The 12826-nt window shown below is 45.0% G+C and overlaps 1 protein-coding gene across 5 annotated transcripts in view; it reads left to right on the top strand.

Moving 5' to 3' along the window:
- The window catches only part of mid2 (midline 2), a 139381-nt gene that overhangs the window by 72288 nt on the left and 54267 nt on the right, over positions 1-12826 (top strand). For all 5 annotated transcript variants that reach the window (XM_047584753.1, XM_047584755.1, XM_047584757.1 and 2 more), the window contains one exon: positions 39-916. In XM_047584753.1, the coding sequence (XP_047440709.1) occupies positions 95-916 (822 nt within the window). In that variant the 5' untranslated portion in view covers positions 39-94. The remainder of the gene's footprint in view (positions 1-38; positions 917-12826) is intronic.

Raw genomic sequence — 12826 nt, 5'->3', positions numbered from 1 at the left:
GTGTATTTAATCGTTAATGCTTTTCTTTCTTCACGCAGGTAATTGGCCAGCTTCTGTGGGATTTGATGTCACCTCTAGATTGGTTCATTTGAAGATGGAAACACTGGAGTCTGAGCTGACTTGCCCGATCTGCCTGGAGTTGTTTGAAGATCCCCTGCTCTTGCCCTGCGCCCACAGCCTGTGCTTTAACTGTGCTCACCGTATCCTGGTGTCTCACTGCTCCACCAGCAAACCCCTCGAATCAATCTCGGCGTTTCAGTGTCCCACGTGCCGTTACGTCATCACGCTGAATCACCGCGGCCTGGAGGGCCTTAAGCGCAATGTGACGCTGCAGAACATCATTGACCGCTTTCAAAAGGCCTCCCTTAGCGGCCCCAATTCCCCCACCGAGAGCCGGCGCCTGCAGCCGCAACGGCCCTACACCGCAACCATTAGCGGCACAATAGCTGGAACGATTGGTGGCGGCGGTGGCACCAGTGGAGGAAGTGCTCGTGGCAGCCCGGCCACTTCCAGCCACTCCCACCCGCACGCCAACCACACCAATCACGTCAACCACACCAACGCCAACCACAGCCCAGCTGTTGTCGCAAAAATGGATCCACGCATCAGTTGCCAGTTCTGTGAGCAGGATCCTCCGCGAGAGGCTGTAAAGACATGTGTCACGTGTGAGGTATCGTACTGTGACCGGTGCCTGCGTGCAACGCACCCCAACAAGAAGCCCTTCACCAGCCACCGACTGGTGGAGCCAGTGCCAGACACCCACATCCGGGGCCTGACCTGTCTGGAGCACGAGAACGAGAAGGTCAACATGTACTGCTTGGTGGATGACCAGCTCATTTGTGCCCTCTGCAAACTAGTGGGGCGTCACAGAGAGCACCAGGTGTCCTCACTCACGGAGCGCTTCGACAAGCTCAAGGTTAGTCTTCATGTCCTTTACGTTTACACAGCTTGTGATAAGGTCGACAATATTTCTGTCCCCCCCCTATTTTGGTTTTGTTTGAGTGGACCAAGTGACGGTAAGTCACAACTTTCAACCAATTTGAAAAATTCGATGATTAACTCACTGCTGAAACTTTTTTCAAGTTTTTCCCATCTTATCAAAGACATTTGTCATACACAGCCTGCTACATCCATCATGATTTATTTGTCTGCAGTTTGCTAAACTCTGAAATCTTTAATCCATCCATTGCGAAGCCTTGGGAGCGCACATTTGTGTCGACTGTGAACTTTCAGTACCGTCAAAATTGCATCATAGACGCCAGCTTTTGTTCGGCAAGAAGGACAGAAAGACAGAAGAGAGAGAGAGAGAAAGAGAGACAATTGGCATGGTGTGAAGAGAGAGAGCGATGGAGGCCAATGGGGAGGGGCGTCATTATAATAGTCGATGAGCTGGCATTCCCTGTGGCCACTGAGCTTTCAGAGGCTCTGCGTAAAGACCAGGACTGCTGAATCAGGGTGAAAAACAACAGAGGAAGGCACTAGCTAGAGCTAATTCCACCACTGAAGGCCTGAAGCAGTCAGCCGGCATTAGCTGGCCTAAAAACTTTTTATCGTGAGTGTGTGTTAAGCAGATGTACACATATGTGGGTCTGCCTTTTGCATGTCTACACCTCTAGAGATATCAGTCTTAAAAAAAGAGAGGGGGAGAGAAGATGATGTGGGTAATGAAGTGGAACTTTAATGCTCTTGACACGCAGTTTCAGGTGCTGCAGTTTACTTTGTGGTCTCTTACTTCGTCTCTCGCTCTGAAAGCTATAGAAGACGTGTCCATGGACGTTACTAAAAGAAAGAAAACTCTCGACAATATTGAAAGTTAAACCCTGCGCGTTGTTTTGTAGGTGGATGTTCTGTTTCAAGAAGCAAAACAGGGTTGTAGTTTAATGGTCTCACTTGTGGTCTCTGCGTTACTGTACAGCACAGAAGTGTGGGTGTAAGAATATGTTAACAACGTTTCAAGAGACATCGTTAGCGTTCCGCGCGCAACAAAAATCCATCTCATTGCGTCTCAGGAGGTGAACACAACAACACCACTGATGTTCTCAAAAGCTCAAACGCAATCCGACTTTCTGTATTATTAATGATTTCTGCTACTAAAACTTTGGCTGTCACGTTCAGCTTTCCACCAGCTCGTCAGCAAAATTCCTGCTCGGCACCTCTCACCGACTCAACCCACACGAGCGTAGGGTTTATTTTCGGTAGTGTTAGCCACCTCGTGCTCTTCAGGCGGTGGGAGAGTTTACTGTAAGTACTTTGCCGCCCTCCCTTCCTCTCACCTCCGCGTCATGGGTCCGTGTGGTTCGTTTGCACGTTCCCCAGCAGCCCAGGCTTTGAACTTTCATGACTTTGAAATCCCCAATCAACCCCAGATCTAGGAGGAGACCGACCCCGTTCCGAGCTCCCGCTTATCTCCTCAGTAGTAATAGCAGCTAACCTAAAATCTCCTTCTCACTCATAACAAGCAAAGAGGGGGAAGTCCTTCCCCCTCTTTGCTTTTTGGGGCACAGCTAATCATGGGAAGTGGGTCAACACATGCTGCTTCTTTTTTTATATTCAAAAACTAATATACACGGATCAGCCACAACTTTAAAACCAATGACATTTATCATCTAGTGACAATACAGTGTTATGCTGGGAAACTTTTAGACCTGACGTTCATGTGGATGTTACTTAGACATGTAGCACCCACATAGATGACACCAGGATGCACTGGAACAAGCCTGATCCACAGAGACCCATCACCCAAAAACCCCCACTAATAACATCCCGTTGTCAGACACCACAGGACACCCTCAGAAGGCCCATGTCCATTCACTGATGAGTCAGAACTATTTTAGAGGCACAAGACCAGTGACTAATTGCACTCAGTTGCGTGTTTGACCCCCGCCTCACTCTGTTTGATTTTTGACTTCTGGATTACCCTTCACATTATTCGCCCTGTCTGCTGTGTACCCCGGGAGCTACACTGTCACTAAATGATTCCGCTCACATTAAATAGAAAGGTAAGTTCCCCTCAGGCAAGAGGGGCAGATGATTCAATAGCAAAAATGCCAAGAAGTGCTAGCACTGTTAAAGCCAGAATGTGGCACGGCTGAAACTGCAGGGAAGTGAGTTAATTCCCCAGACAGCTGTAAAGGAGATCTCTCTGCTCAGAAGCACAGAAATTGGTGTCCCATAATGGTGATAGTGTTTTACTTTTTCTTTTGCGGCCTAAAGGTACGACTCTTTCAATTTTTGTTTCCACACAATCAGATTCATTGAAACAACTCCAGCTAAGATACAGTCTGCTGAAGTGGTGAATATCTCATCACCTGCTGCCGTGGAAGCTGCTATTGGAGGCTGATTATAATGTAATTTAGGCACATTTTGTAGAAGTCTAACATCCTCTATGAAGGTTGTTTACACAAAATCAAGCAGCTGAAATGTGCACAGGATTTTAATCTTGCATCTGCGATTTAAGAGCAAGGTCACGATTGATCACAGGGTAAGAGTTGTACTCTCAGCTTCTTATAACCCTCTGAGATGGGAGAATGTCTTTCCCATTCATGTTTATCATCTGCACTTATTCAACGATTTTATCACTTAGCGATACCCAGTATGCTTTACAGTGTTTCTTGTTCACTTGCACATCGATGGCGGCAGAGCAACTTTGGGTGCGGTGTCTTGGCCAAGGGCATGTCAGCATGCAGAGGCAATTAGTGGATAACCCAAGCCAAAGCTCCAAGCAAATACGTTTATTCTTACTGAGTTAGATAAGGAGATATGTAGAAAATATGTAGCTGGAGGCATCAGCAAATTAGCTTAGCATTAAGACTTGTCGTTGGCTGCATTGCTAGGCAACCACCAGCTACTTCTTCCTACTAATGAATAGTTCAGCACATGACCCAACATGTAAAGGTGTTTTTAAATTTGGATTTTTTATGGGTTCTTGGAGGCAGATTTTATTTTTATGTTTTTTTTACTAAGTTAAGCAAACCAAGCACTCATGAACATCGCTAAGTACGTTAAAATAGCACTTGATTCAGGGTGTCAACTGATTTATTAACTTAGTACAGTATTAACTGTTTAACTACACATTGGATGTTCAGTATAACACATACAAGACATACTGCGATCAGCCACAACATTAAAACCATAGACAGGAGAAGTAAATAACATTGACCATCTTGTGACAATTCACTGTTCTGCTGGAGACCATTTGGACCTGGCATTGTGGATATCCACATGTACTACCAACCTAGACCAGACCAGGCACCCCCACTCCATAGCAATGACCCCTCCCCCCAACCCATAGGACCCAAAGGCCCCCACTAACAACACTGTGTTACCAGACACCACAGGACACCCTCAGAAGACCCATGTCCATTCTCTGATGAGTCTATATGGGAGGCACAAGGGAGACCTATACAATATTAGGACAGTGTTATGTCTTATTGGTTTATAGACTGTGCACAGCAACCTCTTCCTGTGCCACCTGTGTGTGTATGTGCATTCTGACAAAAAATACATAACAACAGTCTGGTTTCTCGGCACGTTTATGTCATGAATCAACTACATGCAGCGCCACTTTTCAAAAAGCCAAGTGAAACACATGGCCAGCCTGTGACATCCAGTCAGTCCTTCCACCAGATATTCTGCAGTAGTTAACATGTGGCCCAGTGATGTGGCTGTTTAAAATTTCCATATATATTGCTGGGCATGACCCCAATGTACGTAAGAGAGAGGCAGGAAGAAGAAGAGACAGAAAATGACAGATAAATAATGAACGGGAAAAAGACGGAAGGAAGCGGAGAAAGGCCGACAAACGGATCACATAACGAGGATAAGACTTCCTCCTGGTCTGGGCTGTTCAAATTAGCCCCGCGAGGGTCTGAAGTGTGTGCGCTTTAGCATCAAGTGCAAATGAGCGGACGTGATGACAAGGCCTATAGCAGAGCTGACGTTGGTGACAGTCTGAGTGGCGCACGCAATAAGCGGCAGATACACGTAAAGGATGGATCTTAAACTGCACGTGTATTAACCCTACGGCAGGGAGAATTAGTAGTTGTCACTAGTGCGTGTCTCCGGGGTCTTCATAAGTCTCCAGGTCTCATGCACCCTTGTGCCAGATGATAGGCTGTTATGTACATGAGAAGAATGAAGAAATATGCAGAGCATTTCCAAGCGATTATTGGATTAATTCCTGTTTAGGAAGAGGCAAGTCATAGCATATTAACACCAACCCTTCATTGCTCTCTTCATTTCCTTCTGTCCCCCTGGCCGTGCTTCTGTTCCTTTATCCCCACTGTTTTCTTCATTCACCCTCCTCACCCTTCATATTTTCCTGCCCTCCCTCCATCTAAGCTCCTTAATTCTAACTTCTGTGTCTATGTATTATGTCTTCAGTTTTTTTCCCTGTCAAATGGATGCATCATGTCTTCTCCCGCTGATGACATTTATCTTTGCTAAATCCAGAGGCGAGCTTATGCGTGTGTGCATGGGGAGATGCTTGCGGTACAGATTCACATGCATTTAATCACATCCACACTTGCAACCACAATATGACTGTCTTATCACGGAGACAGACACGGGAAAATAAAATACAGCCGGGCTAATCTGATTGCCAAAAAGGAAATTAAAAGCCGTCAATGCCAAGTGCTCGACTTAAATGTATGCGCTCTCATACAGTTTATTCCCCCACACACTCACTCCCACTGTCTCCATCACTGTCCCCGCACAGTGTCACTGTATTCCTGTTTTGCATACAGGCAGACGACATCATCCATCCCACCTGCTTTCCGTCACTTGTGTTTTTCTCTTTCCTCCCTCTCTCCCTCATTTGGCCCCTGGCCAGTCTGTGTTGTTTTAGGTAACACCACTCCTGTCCGCCCTCATTCGCCCACACATCTGCACACATTGCAGCTGCATGCAGCCGGTAAGAGGGAGACTCCGAGCCCTCCAGTGTGTTTGTGTATTCTGGGCTATATGATTGCCTGCAAATATTTTTCCTCCCGTGCCGTATTTCTGGGTGTGTGTGTGCCTGCAAGCGCATAGAGGTGTGTGCCAGGTCAGATGCTATAAGGCTGGAGAAGTGAGGAGTTATTGGAGTATAGGATGCCATCAGAAGTCGTGGCTCGGCCTGAAAAGTCACTGCTGTGAGTAGGAGCACACTTAGCCATGTTGACGGAACATGACAGAATGGCCACGCGTGTAGCAGAAAGCTTTCAGTCCCTCGATGCGCCACTTCTCTGCCTACACGCGTATCGGGAAGTATTCATCAGTGTGTGTCTTTCTGTGTGTGTGTGAGCAGGCGCCTATACTGCACAATGCATCATGCACATGTTGTGAAAGTGTGTCACGCCAGCCCATCATGAGATTTAGTGGGTTAAAAAAAAAAAAAAGCTTATCTAATCGCTTGCAGCCACTGCATCATGCATATGCACAACTTATGGACGGAGAGCATGCGATGCTTTTGAGAGGCGCGTAACAGACGTGGCTCATCTCTTAGATTTATGTTTACGTCTGAAGGCAAATTCATCTGTTCAATGCAGTCAATACAAATGCATTCCTCTGCTCACCTTTCTTCTATGAAAAGGAGCATTAGTCACAGCTGTAGCGTGATACAGACATTCAAGTGAATGGTACATTTGAGTTACCGTAGTGTAGTACGCTCTAGGTGCTACGTGCAGTTTAGGTAAAATTAAGGTACATGGTTCGGTGCAGTTTATCTGTGCAAACTTGACCGTTTTGTTCACTAACTTTATTTTTTTTTCTGTTTATCCCACACTCTTTAAAGAGAAATATGCCTGCTTGGTCTTCAGAATGTTCTTATCTCGGCATTTTCATGATGAAAATAGTGTTTTTGTTTCTCACGCCCACCATGGATAAAATTCCTGACTTCTTTAATCTCGTTAAATACGGAAAAAGGCCATTTCAAGCCCCAAATACAGCGTGTATTTATAGCCGTACACTGCTGCTCCTTCGTTTTTGCCACCTCATTTTATTTATAAAGCTTAAAACCAGAATCCAAGCACTTGAGGGCCTGCTCGTATTTTGGGGTAAAGCTGTAAGACGCTGACAACATGGCGAGGCTCAGTTGAGCCTCTGACACTTATGACACTCAAGGAAAATCATTTTAACTAAGCAGCTGATAAATAGGACGTCTGGATCGGAGTCACTTCTGACGTATAAACATGAAAAAGTATATGCGTTCATCTGTACGGGTGCTATGTCTCCTCTTTATTTTGTTACGGCAGCCGTATGTGCCTTTAACATTGTTGGTTGTGATGCATGTCAGCTCCTAAACACATTAGTATTTATGTACTTTAGTCGGATGGCTGGCAGCAGCACACCTCAACATAAGAGGATTTGCACTTTAATCAGCGGTGGATAGTCATCTGATGCTGATGTTATTTTTCCCTGGCTTTCGCACAGTGCCACATGCTTCGCCTGCAGTATCTGATGAGTGAGCCCCTCCTGGTATTAATCTGCAACAATCCATCGCACAGATTTCACATTTATGTGAGAGGAAACTGATGACACATGCAGACCATGAACATTATTGTGAGGCTTGATTTAGAAATTACAGTTCAGTGTCTCTGCGCCACTCTTAAAGCTGCGAAGGCTTCTGACTGATTTTAATCACTCAAAAACTTTTTTGCAATTCAAATGGTTGCATCGCAGGTGCCTGAATCTTCCAGAAGCTTTTTTGGCTTGTGTCCCAGGGACAAAAGACCAGAGAACAAAGCATAACAGGAATATTTATACAGAATCTGGAATGTCATCGTTAAACTCTGGAATTCCTTCACCCCGCGCACTCTCACGCCAGAGTGTGGCGTTTGTGTATACGCAAGTGCGCACGCAAAGGTGCACTGACATGCCATCTGTTTTCTTTTTTGTTTTGGTGCCGGCGCACGTGCGTTCTTCCAGTGAGCGCTGCGTGTGTGATGGTTCCTGTGTGCTGTTGTGAGGCTGCCTGGCAGGAACAGTGTGTCGCCGCTGGGAAGATGCTTAGCTTGAACTAATGACACTAGTGTGAGATAAACAGCACGTCTCCACTCGCCTTGGGACAAGAGGGACCTCTAAATCATTCCCAGACTGAAAATAGCCCACTGGTTAGTTTTCGTGAGGTGCACCCAAGGAGCAGTCATCGGCGTATAGGAAAAGTACAATGAATCATCTCAATTATCTGTGTAGAAGAGGAAATTTCACCCAGTTGTAGTGGGCTCTTTTTCCAATAACAACGAATCAGCAAGTTATTTTTTTTCTGTTCTTTTTTGAAGTTGTTAAACCGATCAATGGAAATTAAATGGGAGTTTTTCTGAGCTTAAATGACCCCAAAATACCCAAATTTGCTCCTTTGCTGCATTCATTTATTGATGCAAACCAAATTATAGCCCTATATTTCTTATGTCACGTTATGTTAGGTTAGACACTGGCAGTTTAACTTAATAAATTAGACTACAGGTAATAAGTCTCATCAGTCCCTCTGATCTTTTAAATCTTTTTGACTAATACAACGTCTTGGTTATGTCCACTTCAGGGTCGGCTCCGAGACAGCTGACTTCAGTGTTGCAACCGCTTGAAATGTAAAACATATCATTTCTCTTTCATCAGAGAGCCGAGTACTTCAATGACAGCGCGTGTTCAGAGCAGCGAATGACTCAGATGGGGTGTAGGCCACAATACGACCAGTATTTCCTTGTATCGTCTTCACAGCGCCTCTTGGTTCAGCATCATCTCTTTAAGTGTTTCATATTGTTATCGTTTTTCTCTGAATAACCGAAGCAGCATTTCTGTCCTCCCACCACAAGGCTACACTTGGCAGAAGAAGCAAGCAATCCCATGACACTGGCAAAGAAAAATGACTGCTCTGTGAAGGCCAGTCCGTCAGGAATCAATTGGCTGAGAACAAAATCACGAAACCCAGGAGAGAGTGAAATAACGTGTCGAAGTGCTGGGAAAAAAAAATGGCGTGTTTTTTGTTGAATTCCTTTGAAACCGCACCAACTTATTCTACTGAAGTCTCCCATTAGTTCAAGATTTGATTTATAGACGGGCCGAAAAGTGAAAACATGACGAAAACACGAAGAGTATTGATTAACTGTTAACTGAACGGGGTGCAAGTTAGTTTTAAGTGTGCTTCAAATGAATGACACATTGGGCGCATGTTTCTGAACTCATCTCCGACATCAGCAGCAGCCAGCCTGAGGAATGTGTGTGAAATCGGTCAGCGCTTCGTCATCAGTGATGTCGCAGCCCTAATGGAGACTCATTTAGCCGTTTTCGTACTTTATTACTGTAGCTTTTCATCAGAGAAGAGAGCGACTGAAGTGGTTAGAAGTCTGTTAAATCACCCCTGCTCTTACTATCAGAGGGACTTTGAGGTCTTACTTCTTTAAATTTAGCTGAATGGTAGCCTCAAAGGAGTTACCTATCCAGTCCAATCAGAGTTTTGTGTCTTTTTGTGTGTTCATTTGGATTAAACTGTTAAGATGATTGGCATGCGTTTTTCCTTCAAGTGAAGAATAATGAATAAAAATATATCACCAGCTCCTGCTGATTCCCATCCTTGGTACTCCTGCAGGCGATGAGCTCTGTGAGTTAAGAGAATCCAGCTGCTTTGCTCATCTTAAGAGGAAAGTCCCGCACATAGCAATGGATTAGTACATTAACAGATGCACCGTTACAGTATTTAAAATAATCCTGCATCCCTCAAACAAGTCGATAAATCCAGCCACACTGAAACATTGATGAAGATTTCCTAGTTCATTTGGAAACAAGGGTCATTTTTTCATTATGTGTTATTATAAGAAAATGTGGATGCTTTACTTTCCAAATTTCTGATCAATTCAGACTCCATTAGTTCACCTCTGAGGGCGTCGGCCGTGAGCCGCAACTTCTTCCGAGCCAGCGACGGGGCACACAGGTGACAAGCTAAATATAATTTAACAATGTGTTAAACAACGACGCAGCAAGATATTAAGCCTTGTCACAGTCCCCGAATCAATATCAGCATTTTCACCAGCAAACGATAAGCCATGTGTAATATTGGCTGAGACAGGAGTAGTGACTTGAATAGCGAATGGGATATGAGATAATGGCTTATGTGATTAAACTGTCAATAAGGCCAGAAGGGTAGTGTAGTCGACTTGTTGCAGCTTGCGTGCTACGTTTTTCATCCAGTGGTATTCAGAGGATGATAAACTGAGACCAGGTTAAGCGTTGGAAATGAGATATTTATATTTAAAATTTTTAATTCATTTAATCTGTTTATAGTGTCTGCAGGCAGCTGATGCCGATACCATTGTAGGTTCATAGGTTGGACAAGATACATGACGGATGTTTGCTCGTTAACATGCTGCAATAAATTGTAAATGTAAGCTTTGCCTGCGTCCATGTTGCTATGGAAACACACGTGCCTGCTTATTCATTCAGTGAGTGTTTCACTGGAACTTATAAGTAGTTTTCTAATACATTATGTTTGGATTTAATGGACACCCTACAGCCAGAGTCCGAGTTGGATTTTCAAGCAGGCCAAACAGAAAATAAAAGTCAGTGTGTCTATAAATATTCTACCACAAAATACGAGGTTTTACTGCCCAGTATTCAACAACTCAGGGGTGTATTTCCCCACAGCGTTAACTGGAGACGCCAGGTGAAGCATCGTCTTCCATGAGGGGGCGTTTAGCAGTCACAACATAGGCTGCGGAGGCTTTTAATGAGATTTTGAGGATGAACAGGAGCTGGAAGCAGCCGAGGAGAGACCAACAGAACTGACTTCGCAAACTTATTACATCTAAGTTGTCTCTGGGCTCATTCGTTTCACGTGGCCGAGAGATTGAGGACGCGGGTAAACGTCTTTTTTGTTCCGGTGTCCCGCTCTTAGAGCCCATGAGAAAGGAGGGCGCTGATGCATGCTTAATAGTGTGCAGGGCTTCTTTTATGGCTTCTAAAAAAAGGGACACATCACCTATCCTCTCTTGCTACTATGGTGGTGACAGCAGCAGCTAGCACCCTGTCCAGTGGAGCTCCTCAGAGAGCAGCACACTCTCTGTGTCTGAGGTCGTGCATACAGTGCACTCACAGTGACTGCATCCATAGATTCACATGGATTCTATGACGTAAAAGTGACGTTCTTATATTATTGGGCATGCATGCATGAAATTGCTCACACAGACCATTGCTCATAACCATTCAGTGTAAATAGCTCATACTTCTTTAACTGATTCACCTGCCCATATGAAGAAATGTCATTCACATAGACTGCGTATGCACACACAGAAACAGAAGCCCTCTCTGTGTTTGATGAAGTGCTTTCCAGACAAACTTTTGACACCTTATTTAGGGATTTCCCTTTGGAATACTACAGTTGTCAGTGCTCATGAAAGCTATTAGGCCAGTGCAGTTTTTCAGAGCTGAGACCTTCAAAGCCCTTTGGCGCGAAGTCAGTGAGAAGGTACAAGGAATAACGTGTCTTTCATTCCGCTGCTAACTGCTCCATTTCACTGGTTTTGTAATCATGATCAAATTCAGATTTCCATCAGAATTCAGTTTGCATGTAAAGGTTCAAAATCTACACCGTGGGACCGTCGAATCCCAATTCGCCGCACACACACTGAGCTTCGCCCGCGCAGCCTTGGCGTCACTGATCCGCGAGACCATTCCTGAAAGTTTCTGTTTAGCTAAGGTTACACACAGGAAGTTCAGCTTCCCAGGGAGTCATACAGAGAGGAATGTCTGTTCCAGATATCAGCGGCAGAAAGCCAACCATGCAGAATTGCAGGAACGCGGGGAATGTGTCTCTCCTATTTGCGGCAAGAAGCTGTCCAGAGTGCTTCCCCGCTCTAATACTCTGGTGTCTGGCCAAATCAGGAATGCATAGCAGTGGAGCTGAACCACAGCTAGGGTTATGTGTTTTTGCACTTGGGCTGTCATCCCTTAAGATTTTTTATTTCCTGTAGTCTGTTGGAGCTTGGAATCCCCACTTCTGAGTCCTGCTGCAACATGTTTGAGTCGAAGCAATATGTTTAAAGATGTCAAAATCTGTATGTTATAATCTGATTCTGTCTCCCTGCTATTGTCTCTCACTCCATCTCCCATTGTCCTCTTCATGCTCCTCTTGCTGCAGTGTCTATTTCTTTGGCGTCCTGCCAACAGCCGGCATGGTAACAAGTGTCATATATAGGTGTTGTGTAGCTGCCATCAGCACTGGAGTTACATGACCTCATCTATAAATACATGATAGTGACATGATTTACTGGCCCGCTTCCAGGACATGGCCGGTCCAATTAGATATGGCAAAGTATAGTAGACCTACAGTAAATCACTTCGGCCACCTTGAAGGAAGCCAACTCATCTGTCAGCGTGGACAGAGGTGCTTTGATACTAATAGAGACACTCTGTCTTGTCAGTGGTTGCCGCAACGCTGTGTGTGAAAGAACAGCGAGGGGGGGGAGGGGGAGGTTTCTTGTTTATGTGCATCTTGTGTGCCAGTGTGTTCATTTTATTTGATTCGTTGTGTTCATGTCGCCAACTGAAAACCGTTTAGACGGGAGTGGGGCCTTTTTCTGTTCCGCATCTGAATACCTGCAGGGCCCCGTAGGAGGCCACACTGCAGCGGCCGAGATAAAACACCCGAGGTGGAAATCTCAGTGTTCGTATCAAACGGGTCCCTGGTTGGCATTATACACCATCACATTCAATACTGCTGAAACAGCCGCAGACGTGGAGCTACTGTACTGTGTTTTTTTTTTTTTCTCTCCACTTGCTCGTTATGTTCCACGGCCGAATTTCAAATATTTAATCCCTGAAGTTCAAGGCTCGGGAAAACCAATCAATAAGTTACATG

This window comes from Mugil cephalus, chromosome 5, assembly GCF_022458985.1.
Source record: "Mugil cephalus isolate CIBA_MC_2020 chromosome 5, CIBA_Mcephalus_1.1, whole genome shotgun sequence".
In the NCBI taxonomy this organism is placed as follows: domain Eukaryota; kingdom Metazoa; phylum Chordata; class Actinopteri; order Mugiliformes; family Mugilidae; genus Mugil; species Mugil cephalus.
Note: the sequence above shows the minus strand (reverse complement) of the source record. Positions and strands in the feature narration are given on the sequence as shown.